Source organism: Nematolebias whitei, chromosome 2 (assembly GCF_014905685.2).
Source record: "Nematolebias whitei isolate Nwh7 chromosome 2, NemWhi1, whole genome shotgun sequence".
Lineage (NCBI taxonomy): Eukaryota > Metazoa > Chordata > Actinopteri > Cyprinodontiformes > Rivulidae > Nematolebias > Nematolebias whitei.
In genome coordinates, this window is record NC_056499.1 from 30,068,647 (window position 1) to 30,084,496 (window position 15,850).

Below are 15,850 nucleotides of genomic sequence, written 5' to 3' on the forward strand. Positions count from 1 at the left end.
TGTGTGTGTGTGTGTGTGTGTGTGTGTGTGTGTGTGTGTGTTTGTTGCAGGGGTGTTCAGAGGGAATAAGGCACAGGTCAAAGAATACCAAGACCTCCTTGAACCCATCATTTTCCGGTCTTATGAGGGTGAGTTATCACATCAATACACACGGATTTAGCAGCTGCTGAGTGAAGGGCAATCTGAAACACACACACACACACACACACACGCACTAAAACTGTCTCGTTTGTAATATCGGTGTGGTTCAATTTGCTTCCGTCCTCTCTCTCCCCCTCTCCCTCTCCTTCTCCCTCTCCCCCTTGGTGATGAAAAACTTTCTCTTATTAAATCCTGATATACATATTCACACACCACGTATTGTGATGGCGGCTCACAAGGGCGTACATTGTAATGAACTCAACCTTACCTCATAAGGCAAAAAGACGTGTTTATATTCGCCTACTGTCGTTGCTGTGAGAGGAGACAGTCAAATAATACGGGTGTCAAGAACTTGGACTTTATTTTTGGCCCATGCACAATAGAACAGGAATAATTGGAGTGCAGAGAGGATAATGATGTGAGACGTTAGTTGCCCAAGTTGTCTCCATAGAGCCTTTGTACTCGTTCTGTATGAATTAACAGAATTCCTCCAGTTAATTGGTTGGACTTTAGAGGATAACACAATGGCATAGTTTATTTATTTATTTTTTCTTCCACTAATATTGCTAATGAAAAGTCAAGTGCCATGAATGTATTTGTGGCTGTCAGAAGCAGTAATGGGCTCCGGCTGATAACAGTGAAGCTTCTGCAACATGCTGCTATACTGTGGCATACAGTAAACACCTACTTCAGTTGTACTATCAGATAAAACAGAGGTTTTTAACTCCTGTTTCTGAAACTGGACTAAATTATGTTTCCTAATAAAACTAAATTTAGAGCCACGTCAATTGTCTTTGCTTACATATATAAGAGGCAAAGTAAAGCGCACATTTTTAAACTATAAGTGCTGTGTATTTTGCACCTGACCAAAATAAAATGATTCTGACAAAAATAAATGTGATATTATGTTAAACAATGTTTCTGCTAAACTTTATCATATTTTTAGTTGGCATGTTACATTAGTTTTAAACTAAACAGATTCAGTGTTCAACCACAGTTAATCAGAACCATGACTGTCATCTTGCAGTCAATTATGCCTTGGAGCCGAATGTAGAGTTTGAACATGATCATCCGTCCACTGAATCGTTGGGATGGCAACTTGAGCAGAGAGACATCGACATCTCTTTCCGCAACTCTTCCAGCTTTTCTGGGAGGATTCCAAGGTGTTCCCAGGCCAGTTGAGAGACAGTCTCTCCAGCATGTTCTGGGCAGATAGATTAGCTCAAGTCCGACCTGGAAAAATTAGTCCATGCATTTATTACAACCCGGCTGGACTACTGTAACTCGCTTTATGCTGGGGTCAGTCAGGTCTCTCTCTCACGTCTCCATCTTGTCCAAAATGCTGCAGCTCGGCTACGAACAGGAACTCGCAGGTTTAAGCACATTACTCCAGTTCTGTCCTCTCTTCACTGGCTTCCTGTGAGTTGATTTTAAGATTCTTCTGCTGACATTTAAGTGTGTTAATGGCCTTGCACCCTCATACCTCTCCGACCTCCTTCATCCTTATGCTCCTTCTCGGGCCTTGAGATCATCAGACCAGCTGCTTTTGGCCGTACCTAAAACCAGACTGAAGCTCAGAGGAGATCGAGCGTTTTCAGTCATGGGCCCTAAACTCTGGAATAATCTGCCCATCAACATTCGACAGGCCACCTCAGTCTCTATTTTTAAATCTCTCCTCAAAACACATCTGTACTCATTGGCATTTAACACAGTGTGATCTCATTTGGTATTTTGTTGTTGATGATTGTGTATATCCATTTTGCTTTTACTCCCTGACATTTAACACAGGATGATTTGATTTAGTATTTGATTGTTTCTCATTATATTTCATGTTTTTATGCTTTTATTCAGGTTGCTGTAATATGTTGTTATTAATATTTGATGCTGTGATCTTTTTTGGTAAGCACTTTGATAACAGTTACTGTTTTAAATGTGCTATATAAATAAATGTGACTTGACTTGACTTCTTCCCTGAGGTCTCTACCCAGTTGGACATGCCTGAAAAACCTCTCTAAGGAGGCATCCAGGTGGCAACTTTACTAGATGTCTGAACCACCTCAACTGGCTCTTTTCATTGTGGAGGAGCAGCAACTCTGTTCAGAGTTTCTCCCAGATACATAAATTAACTTCTCACCCTATCACTAAGTGAGAGTTCAGCCACCCTGCTAATTTCAACCACTTGTATTTACGATCTCGTCCTTTTGCTCACTACCCAAAGTTTGTGACAATAGGTGAGGATATGAACGTAGACCGACTGGTATACATTAAAAGTCTTCACTGCACTGACTAACATATGGTACGACATGAATTCTGAAAAGTAGTGCAGATCTGGGTAGAGTCAGTGGTGTAGTCTACGCAATATGCAGGTATATGGAGTATACCCACCAGAAAAGTTTAAGAATTTCAGTATACCCACTTAAAAGTGCCCAATGATACATGACATATCATTAGGCACGTGCCATTGATATGTTGAATGGCAGTTAAACGCTTCCGTAACAATCTACTGGTATGCAACGTTTGTTTATTATATTTGCTTACCTAGAAAATTATTGTATACCATAATTCTGTACTTACACTTGAACATGTTTTGCTTTGATACTGTTTTATAAATTCTGTAACATGGTTTTAATACAAAGACAACTGTTGTACAACATTTGTTGTACATTTATTCAAATACAAACATCAGAGAAATTTGGAAATGTTCAATATGCTTAAAAATCTAAATAATTTGACAATTACATTGTACTAACCAGTGTACTTGGGTTTCTAAGCACAGTATACTCGCTACAAAAATGTAGACTACACCACTGGTTTCACCTTTAGGAACGTGGATGATGTTGAGAGTTTCATCTTGCAGCTCAGGTCCCTCTTCACCACTATGGACCGACACAGAGTCTGCAATACTGTGCAAGCTGTACCAATCTGTCTGTCATTTTCGAGCTCCATTCTTCACTCACTTGTGAACAAAATGCTAAGATACTTGAACTCCACCTCTTAAGGCAGCACCTCACTCCCAATGCAGAAAGGGAAATCTACCCTTTTTCCACTGAGGAGCATTGCCTTAGATTTGGATTTGAGATTGAACATAAAAATGTAGAATTTTCTTTTTCAGAATCAGGTCAAGAATGACTCCTCGGTTGCCCATGTGCATTTGTGATTTACAGCAGGAGATTCTCCACTCGGCTCCACTTAGAACTGATGATAATCTGGAGTGGCACATTGATGGAGCTTTCAGGAGGCAGGACATGATGTAAAACCAACACCGAGAAAACTGTTTTACTAGAGATAGACCCATATTTGTGACGGTTAATGTTTTTAGCATTGACATTTTAACCAAGTATATTACTGTGTGCAGTTAAAGAGAGAATTAATTTATTGTCTCATTATTCCGGCCTGGAGAAATACAGTTTCGTCCCACTGTTGACAACAAACTGACCTTGAATTCAAAGTATCATACAGCTCTGCTTCTATCTGGGTTTCCTGTCAGCACACTCCACAGAATCACCTTCTGTATCATGCATGGACTTATTTTATTCTTTATCAGAGATGTTACCAAGAAGTTGACAAAGATTACTGCAGGAACTGACTGAATATTGCAGAAGTATGTTCTGCAGCTCTCCTGTGAAACATACTTAGAAACTTTCAGGGATAGAGTTTTGTTCACTCATCCATGCCAGGCTTTCCATTTATCAGTATAAGAATTTCTGATTAGCACTAATTACTACCCCAGTCTGGTAAACGTAAATCATCCTGGTAATTGCAGGTTTTGATAAAAAAAGTTTCAGTAGCCTACTGTTTTTTAAGATAAAATTCTTAGGCAAGTGGGTAAAGAAGAAAATTGGTACCATTAGTGAAACTATTGAAAGAGCCCGTAATACAGGTCAATTTTTGTGTCTGTGCTTGCCAAGGTGTTAAGATGTTCCTTTCAAATACTAAATGGATTCAGAAATTACTATTTGAAGCTGAAGTTGTGGGTGAAACTGCTGTAGCCTTCTGTGTTTCACCAGTGGAGACCCCATATAGACAGTTTTTATAATCTCTGATTCATGAAAATTTGTTTTTACTCAGACAGACACATAGAAAGAAGAAGTCTATATGAACACTCTTTTCTTTTTCCAGGTCATGTTGTGATTCCCAAATACTACTATGTACCGGCTGACTTTGTGGAGGCTGAGCAGAACAAACATGGGAGCCAGAAGCGTTTCCCAAGCAACTCAGGCCGTGACGGAAAGATGTTCTTATGGGGTCAAGCTCTGTATAATATTGCCAAGCTTTTAGGTATGTTTAAGTCAGTCATAGACAGTAGTGTGTGTGTTCTTCAATTCCTGAAGTTTTAAGTACACAGCTTGATTAATTTTGTGCATTTGTGTATTAGTTATTTTTGTACCTTTTTATTATGTCTATTGAAGTGTATTTAATTGTTATGCTTGCATTTATGTGGATGTATTTTTATGTCCGTTACTTTTCCAGTGGATGAACTAATCAGCCCTAAAGACATTGATCCCATTCATCGATATGTGCCGCGGCAGGATCAGCGCAATGTCAGCATGCGGTACTCGAACCAGGTAAACTGTAATGTCACTGTGCTGGACTCATCTATGAGCTTCCATCTGAATTCTGAAGACTTTATCTACCAACCTATGAATGTAACACCAGATTCTCTCATCTTGTTTTCACCTTTTAAATGTTATTTACATATATCCTTTAAGTGCTTGTACTCTTTTTATATAAGGAAGGAACCATTTTTCCATGGTAAAAGGAACTTATGTGTATGAGGGGAATGTGATCTTTAGAAGTGCATTTTGCTGAGGCAACTGAAGGAAACTATTCATTATTGTTTGTTTTTCTGGTGGATATTTTATTCTGTAGTTTTCTGCATCTAGTTGCGTTGGTGCTGTTTTGTGAATTTTCTTCATGTTTCAAAAGCTCCCTTTACACTTAGTTATGACCCTGCTACAACAAAATAAAATCTGCCAGAGTGTGAAAGTCTTTGCAGGATCTTGGTGAGGTGTTACGGTTTTGTATTGAAAGGTTGTGTGCTCTGATTATTATTTTGAGCATGCACTGTACTTCCGCAGCAAGGTTATGGTACTGTATCATCTTGGTGGCAGTGTATCAGGGTCATGTTTGGAGCATGGGGCAATATATCCGCATGGGGCCTAAGCGCACCAGGCTTGGTCATTGAGAATATAAAGAACTGGCCGTACTGATCTCTTGCCTAGGCTTAAACCATGATTGTGACATGGTCATGCAAAGAACTTAACACAAATGTGATACCCATAGCAGCATCCTGATATGATCCAAGACAGTTGATCTCAAGCAGCTTACAGAGCATTTTGGGTTAAAGGAGAACATCTGTATGGGTACAATGGCATCAAAAACCTAATCTGTAAGAGACAAGCGCATTGAAGTGCCTTGATTGTTGTCACATTAAGGGGAGGTTATAAAGATTTGCTGTGATCTTTACGTGTTCTTATAAGATGCATAGACTCTGAAGACCATATTTATTATTATTCGGGGAAAAAAATTAATCCAGTGAAAAATGATTTCACTGATTTCACCCTTTTATCAATCACTCTTCTCTGTTGTTATTTTTGGTAGAATTTTTCTGACCAACAAACACTGTCAGCACAAGTGCATTAACAGTGAAAGTAGTGTTGCTTATAGCCCCTAGACTTTGCATTCCATCATTTTAAACAATCAAATAATTTGCTCAGACTGCATGAATTGAATTACATTAGTAGAATTACAGTCATGTTGGTGTTCATTAGTCACTTTGTTGCGGTGGCCAGCTTGACCCAGTTTGACTCTAAAATTTAAGCATTTATTGACTATCCTTTTGAGTCAAATTAAATGTCATCCACTGGCTCATGACATATTTTGCTAACAGAAACCAGTAAACATACAGACACAGACATATACATTTATACAATCACCTGCCTTTCACTGTGGATGGCAATAAGAAAGTGGTATAGGCTAGGCACTTACTTTAACTGTGCCCATGCACAGTTATGCATGACTCTTGTTACAAGTCAGTACTTCCAGTTCAGCCGAGAGATGAAATGTGGATTTAATTTGTTTATTATTAACCTCTATTTAACCAGGCAAATCCCATTGAAATCATAGATCTATTTTGCAAGGCAGTCTTGTATGCATGTTTTGCACTGTGGGAGGAAACCAACGTACCCAGAGAAAACTCATGCAAACACGAAAACATGCAAACTTTAAGGAAACCAACGTACCCAGAGAAAACTCATGCAAACACGAAAACATGCAAACTTTACACAGAAAGACTCCAGATCCAAACCGGGGATGGAACCGAAAGACTTCCTTGCTGTGAGGCGATAGTGCTAACCACTAAGCTGCCCTGTTGCTTACATGAGTTGAGTGTTGATGGAAGCTGTAAAAACTAGATGAATATTACATATAATGTATATTGTGCTTCAACAATTTCCTCTTGTGCTTACTGTATAATACCGGTATTAACTTGTGGCTTCCATTTTGGTTTAAACAAAATTAGAATAGCTTGATTTGTTCTTTCAATTGTCTGTACATTTTGTCCACAGCCATAATGAAAAGATTTTCCTGTATCCAGCTTTTACAAAATCCCATGTTTTACTGTTGCTTTGTTGTGTTATTCATACATGCTAAAGTCTTAATTGCATTTCACCCATCAACAGCAACGCAGCAGACGTTATCTTATTTTACTTTGCCGAGGGCCAAGCTTGCAGATAAGGATTAAACTCGGCCTATTTGCCTCTCTAAATGGCAATCATGTCTGAGGTTTAATCCATATCGAATATGGCCGGCAGCTCTGAGGATAACATAGATGAAAGGTGGAGATATCTGCTTGATGCAACATTCTTCTGCAGTGTGTTGAATGTTGTTTTGTTGCTTGGCCGATAAGACAGTAGTAGTAAAAGCCACACAAAGAGGATAAGATTTTTTTTTAGAGATATGACATGCAGAAAGAACAAATACAAAATCATATTTTGAATCTCTAGTGGGCCATAAATATTTTAGGGTATTTACAGTTTGGTTGCAGGTCACTTTTTAACTTTCTGGATAATATCAAGTTTATTTTCTTATGAAATACTGAGCACTGTGAAAATATTGGTACAATGATAGATTAAGGGTTTACAAAGGAAATGTATAATTAATAAAACCACAATATTTGCATTATCCTAGAATATTTTATACTGGAATCAAACTGTGATGATTTAGAGTCTTGTCTTTGCCCATAGAAAATCAGCATTGGCTCACTTGTATGGAGTGTGACTTCTCCTGGTTTGAAAATGGTTTCAAATATGGTGCTCCATTGTGCTGGCGTCTTTGCTTCTTTATATTCATCTAAACTAGTATGCCCTCAGAGCAGACGGGCGCCGTCAGGTGGGCAACATATTTTGTCAAGACTATCAGAAGTTTTATCACAGCAAGTCTATGTCAGAACTGCTTAGAAACACAGCATTGCAGTTTGCTGAAACCTGGCATCTGATGTGGCAGGCACCACCCAGTGTGCAGCCCACGAACAAAGGCGATCCCGCTGAGTTTGATGTTTGCACTTGTATGTTTTTCATGGAAATGTAGGAGTAGTTTAAAGTCAACTTTATGTCTGGGAAAACTGAAAACACTAGAGGTTTTGTGACTGATATGGTACACTTTCCTTGGCAAATGTAAATTGGAATTTGGGGTTTGTAAATCTTATTAAAGGGATGAGCTATGTAGGTCATATAGTCATATAGCTCAGCAGATAGGACAGGTTTTTAAGAAAAAATCCATCTCAAATCCATACTAAGAACGTCTGTGAGACAAAAGTAACAACAGGTACTTCTGGACTACAAAAAATAAGTTACAAGCCCCTAAAATATTTTAAAATAGTTTTCCTTTTCTGTTTTAGCCACTTGTAGTCCCTATACCGTAATTACATTTAATAGGTGTTTTTTGAACTAAGAAAAACGTCCAATTATCAAAGCATAAAAACAATACGCCGAACAGCAGCACAAACATGAGTCTGTGTGAGCAGATGAGTATGAATGAACACAGCAACATGAAACAGATCAGCAGCAACATGAAACAGATCAGCAGCAACATGATGTGATTTTTCACAGTGATTATTCTGGTTAGAGATTCATGAGTCTAACAGCTTCAGGGTAGAAGCTGTTCCTCAGTCTAGTGGTTCTACACTTAATGCTCCTCAACCTCCTTCCTGAGGGGAGTGGGGCAACAAGTGTGTGTGCTGGGTGAATGGGGTCCTTCATGATGCAGGTGGCTCTCTTCCTACATCTGGAGGTGCAGATGTCTGTGATGGTGGGGAGGCTGACTCCAACAGACTTCTGTGCAGCCTTCCCCACTCTCTGCAAAGCTTTTCTTTCTGCAGCTGTGCAGCCTCCATGCCACACGTTGATGCTGGAGCACAGGATGCTCTCCACTGCACACCTGTAGAAGGAGGTGAGGACTGAGCTTCCCAGACCAGCTCGTCTCAGCCGTCTGAGGAAGTAGAGTCTCTGATGAGCTTTCTTGATCAGGCTGGTGGTGTTGTTGCTCCAGATGAGTTTGTCATTCAGGTGCACACCCAAGTACTTGTAGCTGGAGACCACTTCCACCACAGATCCTCCTATTTTCACTGGTAGGTGATACGATCACTCCCAACAGAAAACTAGATATTTTTTATCCAATAAAAGTCTGTTTGACCTTAATTAGAGAGCTTATTATTTTAACTTTACAGATTATGTTACCACCATATGAGCATTTATCCTGGAGCTATTAGCATGTTTGAGTCACAGTTGTTCTCAAATTTGATCTCAGTTGCATTACACCTTTCTCCTCACTAAAATGCTGAGCACCCAGGTGCATCTTATTACCTTTTAAGTACCACACAGAGAACTTGATAGTGAGTACATTCCACAACCTGGCACAGGAGCGTTGCAGGTGTTTTTCTTTTCGGTCTTGAGATTTTCAGTACATCTGACGTGTTCTGTTCCTTCAGCTGTACTGCTCAAAACCTAATGTGAAGAGTCTTTTACTAAAAACACAAATGCTTTAAATTGGCACTTTTTTGTTTGTGTGTCAGAGCGTACCTGTGGCCTTGCTCTCTTTCAGGAGAAATTAGATGTGATTGTTTAGTCGTGTTGCTGTGGCTAAAACGAGCACCTCGTGGGGTCAAGCGGTCACCCAAATCATAGACTTCAACCACGCTGTTCTCTTCCATCTTCCATCACCTCTCTGACCTCTCTTTCTCTTCTACCTTTTAGCTTCTTTTGAACTTGTTTACCAAAGCTCTCTGTTCTTTTTTCTTCTTGTCTTCTTGTGTTTTTTGTTTCTTCTTCCAAATCTTTGTGCCTCACACCTTTTCTGACTCAGGCAGACACTTAGCTTTCATGTTGTGTTGGCAAAGAGACCTGAGATGGGTTGAGAAAAAAATAAAAGCAGGAGTGAGAAGAGAAGAAAAGAGGCAAAAGAAAAGGAGGTTTATTACCACTTTTTTTCTGACTGTCACGTGATTTAAGCAAGAAATGTTGTGTGAATATACAGCCCGTCTAGTTTGCTCTTCATCACTGGATTCCAATGTTTGGTCTGCAGGCAGAAAAAAGCACATGAGTGTGCTGAGACTTCATATAATATTAGGATCTGATTTTCAGACCCACTCTTTTTCTCCTCTATGCATATATAATTTGTACAAAAATATGTACATGTATACAGTATCTCTATAAATATTTCCATTCTACTTAAAAGCTTGGTGTGTATACAGGTTTGCTGCGTATTTCTTTCTGCGTGTTATTCATTGTTCTTATCTAAATATATATGCCACTGAGGAACATGAGGTGCTGCATTCATGACTTCAGTTTAAAAAAATACACTTTTTTTTTCTTCATATTAGCATCTGGAAGCTAAAACTCCTGTTAGCATGTAGAAGTGTGTTTTTCCTCCTACACACAGACTTACTTTTTCATCTTAGTATGATTAAGACTGAAATTAATATGTCTTTAGGCTGTTCCATATAGCAGTTCAGAGTCATAGCCACAAAGACGACCCCTTCATTAAGGTTTTTAACAAACTGTATGAAACAGTCAAGCCAGCGTCATCCTTTGACATTGTGTCACTATGTAGCCACCATCACAGATGGCGAGAGTGAAAGTGAAAGATGATAGAAACCACAGTTTGCTTTAGGACAATAACCGCCTCATTCACCCGTTCCTCTTCATCTGTCTGGTTAATTACACACAAGCATCCTTTGTTGAGACTTTACACCTAAAAGCAGTTTATTTTTATTCCCATCATCCACTTCATGTTTTTCACCATGCGATTTTCCATAACGAGGAAAAAAATATCAGTTGTGAATTAAAATATCTATGGAATTACTTGTATCTTTTATCAAATTGTTTTAATTTATTTTCTTCGCACATCCTGTCATGCACGAGCCATGAATAATTAACAAATGAAATAACTCTGATGAAAACTTTGGAGCTGTGTTACCTCAGTCTAACATTGTTGTACATGCCTTGGTAGTATGAATTAATAATGTAAACAATCTAGCTTTATTTTGAAGTGGTGAGTCTGAAATTGAAAGTGATTATGCTGCACGTATTCTGTTTTATTATGCATTGCGTGTGCATAAAGTCTGGGTCTTGGCGGGGGGAAGTGTGGCTTTTTGGACAAAACATGAAGCTTTCAAATGGCAGGAAGAAGTGATTGCAGTGGCTGTGTGGGACACTTATGCAACATTAATGGATTGTTTGTGCACCAGAACTTTTTACTGCCATACTTAAGAAGTGTAAGCTCATGAAATTTAAAGAAAGGCAAACATTTTAAATATGCATGAGACGCAAATGTTGAAACCCAGCAGTTATTACAGAGCTGCAAGCCCATCTGTAAAGAAATAATTGCTGCAAATGAATTCTTACAGTTCTTGATTTGTAGCAACTACAAACGTGCAGCTGGAGTTGGTCATTTTTTTAATTTATTCTTTATTTTTTTTATTGTCTGAGCCTTGTTGTGCTCCCTGGACTGTGGGGGTGAGTCAGATGAATTGCACACCAAGGAAGCTGGCATGACATCCCACTGACAACCATCCAATAATACTCAGCAGGTGTTAGCAATTGGTGGATCTGAGGAGCCATGAATGGCAATGAATCAGTTTATTACTTATTTTGCTTACGTCACACACTTGCCTTTAGTGTTGTTCCTTTAATGTGCTCAGCTTTTCAGACATGCTTGCAGTGCCATTGTGCATTTTTAGCCTGTCTTTTTTCACATTTTATCATTTACCCCTTCTGTCTCTTTGAATTTTGTTCTATTCTTAGTGAATCCGGCAACCTACACGAATCGTATTTGCCTCGCAAACGTGCGATAATGGCTTGTAGGAATTTCACCAAAGTAATCTACCACTCGGCTGCCGGTGGGGGAACGTTTCTAGTGGCCGTTGTCTGATTTTCTCATGGCAGCGTACGCACAAGCACACACACGCTGCGCCGTTTGAGATTGAGGTTAATGGAAAAATTGTTGTCCACATTGTCGGAGCCATCGGCCTTCAATCAGAGATAAGGTGTTTGGGTCAAGAGAGGGCCCTGGTTGGACACTACAGGAAGAAACATGCCTTGTTAGATGAAGGCAAGGAGAACAGGGACAAGTGTCAGTCAGGGGATATGGCGAGTGTCTATGAAGGAAACATCATCTGTTACATTTAATAACTTTTCTGCAAATATTCTCTTGACTTTATAAAAACCTGCTGAAAGGTCCAACATACTATTCAGTTTTTTTTTTAGGCGTATGTTCTGTTCAGACACCTGCTTTTCTCATGACAAGGTTTCTAATTCATACAATGAAAAAATGTTTAATTAATTGAAATGTGATTCGTGGAGAAATGTCCTAGACAAATATGGTCTAGCTTTGTGTGCACAGCTTCCAAACTGCACTCTTGGCTGTGCATATTATTTTGTATATAAAATAAAATGACTATTTACTGGGCCCCCCAAAAATATTCCTCAGACCCCCCAGCTAAATTCTTCTGGAGCTGGGTCTGCCACCATCTGCTCCCCCGGGCTCCCCCTAGACAGCAGCTCTCTGCTCCACGCATGTGGGCTTTGGTAGCTAGATGGTCTGAGGTTGTGTCAGGAAGGGCATATGGTGTAAAAACAACTGTCAATTCTTTGAGTTTGCTCGCTGTGGTGAAGCTGAAAGAAGAATATAAACTTAAAAATAAGTTAAGTCTTTAAAGTATGGGCCTCCGTTCAAAGTTGGTAAAGGATTTCACCTTTTTATAAAAATGTTGTTAAAAATAAAAAGGAAGCAATACATAAGACTGTCTGATACTTACAGGCACCAAATCACATCCAAATGTTTACAGTGATAAGTTATAACAGATTCAAATATCTGGAAATATCTGTCTCCAAAGATCGTCGCTTCAGTTTTGTCCTCATTAAATTAAATTTTATTTATTTATTTATTTATTAACCTTTATTTAACCAGGCAAATCCCACTGAGATCATAGATCTCTTTTGCAAGGGAGGCCTGGGCCTGAAGGCAGCCTAACATGCATGGTTTTGGTCTTTTTACTTCATTTATAAGAACCGTTTTATTCTCTGACAGACAATTAAGCAGTGGTTTAAGTTCAATAAATAAAGTAGTTGGGTTTCAATGTAGATATTAGACATTTAGCCAAAATCATCTTTGATTTTATGTTTGTTTTTAAAGATAGTGGACAGTGGATGCATCAACCACTGTCAATTTGTCAAACTTTGACTAAACAATAAATCAGATTTGTCTAACTAACTTTACATTTTCTGATTGTCTCATTCAGACTAGTTCTCACAAAGCGACTGAGACAATTACCAAGAGAAGCAGATGGGCTCTTCACCCAAAGCTTGGCTGTAAATTCTCTGTTATAAAGGAAAGAATTGGCAGTGTGATCACAATCACTGCCTGAAGTTGGCATTTGTTAGTTTCATGTTGATGTGAGTTTCATTATGCTCTGCAGTGCCTTAACAGTTAATGTTTACGTTAGTTTGAAATTGCATTTTCAATAAACAAGAGCCACCTTCAAAATTTTTCATTTCAAGTTCAAGTTTCTTTGTCATTTACATCACATGTGGTACATGAGGTGGAACAAAATTGTGTGCTCAAGGTCCCAGTTACATCAAACAATAGCAAAAATGTAAAATGTAAAAAGAAAGAGTATATAAGGATCTAATATATACACTAAATGAACTAAAGATCTAAGATAAATGCTAAACACCAATAATGTAAAATAATACGGTATATTAAACAGCAGTCCGAACATGAGTCTCTAGTGAGCAGATGAGTATGAATGAATATAGCAGCATGAGATAGTCAGCAGCATGGATTTTATTATTAAAATTTATTAAACTGCAAATCCCATTCAGATCACAGATCTCTTTTCCAAGGGAGGCCTGGGCCTGAAGGCAGCCTAACATGCATGTTTTTGTTCTGTGGGAGGAAACCGGAGTACCCAGAGAAAAGCCACGCAAGCACGAGAAGAACATGCAAACTCCACACAGAAAGACCCCAGGTCCAACTGGGGATTGAACCCAGGACCTTCTTGCTGTGAGGCAACAGTGCTAACCACTGAGCCATCAAACAGCCATTATAAAAATCAGTAGCATGGATAATCAGCAACACAGATAAGTCACATATCACCAATTAAAGTTGCATTACAGAGATGTTCTTTTTTTTCCTTACAGTGATTATCCTGTTTAGGGATTTATGAGTCTAACAGCTTCTGGACATTTTCTGGTTTCTGTAACCATCCAGTACTGAATATGAAACGTCCCCAGCAAACATAAACATTACACAGCAGGGGTCGACATAAATGGTTTCCATTTGTCTGAAACAACCTATTCTTGTCTTGCACAACCAGATTTCACCTTGAGGTTGTCCAGAGGACAACCAAGTAAAACAGACATGAATTAAAGTTCTCCATCCCTGCTGTGGATTTCTGTCATTGTGAACGTCTTTACAAATGAAAGGGGGGAAAAATGTGTGTTTTGTTTTAAAGCCGCCAAATCTAATGATGATACAGGAATTAAACTCAGGCTGCTTTCAACGCATAAGAGAACCAGAGCCATAGTTTTACCCATTCGGGTCATGCTGTCAGATGCACGGCGGGTGATCACAGTACTCCTAACTCATGGACAGACTGCAGGTGAGAGCACCAATCAGTGTTTCCTGTACTATTTCCCAAGAAGGACACCTCTCTACCCTAACATCCTGATGCATGCTTAAAGGTGATGACCGAAGGTGATGACGTAATAAATTACTAAATGACTAGATGTTAAACGTATGTGTTCCCACATGACACAATTACTCCCACCCCCTCCTCATATGCTGTTCCCCAACCTTTCCAAAATGTTTGTATCTAAAATCTAACTTTGTGTTAAATGTTGACAACTAGGGGGAGAAAGAGTCAAAATATATTTTTTCTGCTTTAATCCCTGCCTTAAATACGTTTTGAGTGTTCCTATTGCAAAATCTGATGATGAGGAGGAGGAAGAGCAGATTGAAGGAGTTCCACTGGAGCAGCTCCTGAAAGCGTCCGCCACTCAGTAGACAGGAAATTTCAAGCAGGCCACAAGATGGCTGACTGAGAACATTTGTAAATACTTTGTATATAGTGAAATATACTTACTAAATTGTTTTTTTTCTTGAGATTTTTTCTTTCTTTATTTTAAGGTTTGCAGACAACCAAACCTTTTTGCTGACAACCAGATTCTGTCAGGAGACGTATTTACTGCTCAACCTGGAAATTTTCCTTGTGTTTACTCCTGCATGGTATATTTGCCCCGATCTGTACACAGATAATCATGGAGTGCATTTGAATTGCTTACAAATGCAACATATTTGGAGAAATTCTGCCTTATTTTAGTGTTTGCTTAAAGTAATGCTGCATTCACTGAACCTTGGGAGTGGAATTTTTATTTTTTTTCTCTTTAAACTGCTAATTATCATCTGAGGTTATAAATTTACCTTGAGAACTAAATTAGCTTACAAATCTCTACTAATACTTTTTTACAGGTCAATTTAGGCTTTTTTTATTAGAATTTTTAACTTATGACCAAATTCAACAATTTTCAGTCAGGTCATCTATATGGTTTATTTTTTTTGTTTGTTTGTTTGTTTGTTTGTGCTGAGACGTTTCGTATTCCATCCAGAAGGCTTCATCAGTCTGAGGAAACACCAGACAAAACTGCTTCATCCCCAACAGTTTACTCCAAAGTGGAAAAAAAAAACAATTATGTTGGTGCTAAGATGGTCTCTGGGGCACGCCCTCTCCTCCGGTGCCCTCCCTCTCCCTCGTCGACAGACATGTCAAACTGGTTCAAAACACCAAAGTCCATGCTCAGTCCAAATGACCTGACTGAAAATTATTAGATTTTATACCTGGATTATTGAGCATGGACTTTGGTGTTATGACCAAATTATGCATAAATAAGGGATTGTCAAGGTTCAATTTTCTTTATTCATTCATTCATTCATTCAACCTTTATTTAGACAGGTTAATCCCATTGAGCCTCGAGGACTCATTTACAAAAGAGACCTGATTTCAACAAAGAATAATGACAACAATGGACAACAGTGACAACAGTAGACAGTTGTAAAAAGGCATACAGATTATTATTTTTTTTTTTTTACATAAGATGGCCAAAAATGTAACAAAAACAGCTAGATTCTAAGGCAAATGTAGAAAACTAAAAAC

At 38.7% G+C, this 15,850-nt stretch overlaps 1 protein-coding gene across 1 annotated transcript in view; it reads left to right on the plus strand.

Annotated features, from left to right (window-relative positions):
* The window catches only part of phkb (phosphorylase kinase, beta), a gene marked incomplete in the record, with an annotated part of 145,326 nt that overhangs the window by 67,265 nt on the left and 62,211 nt on the right, over positions 1 to 15,850 (plus strand). Inside the window, 3 exon segments of the mRNA XM_037694140.1 lie at positions 51 to 128; positions 4,261 to 4,419; positions 4,612 to 4,706. Of these exon segments, the coding sequence (XP_037550068.1) occupies positions 51 to 128; positions 4,261 to 4,419; positions 4,612 to 4,706 (332 nt within the window).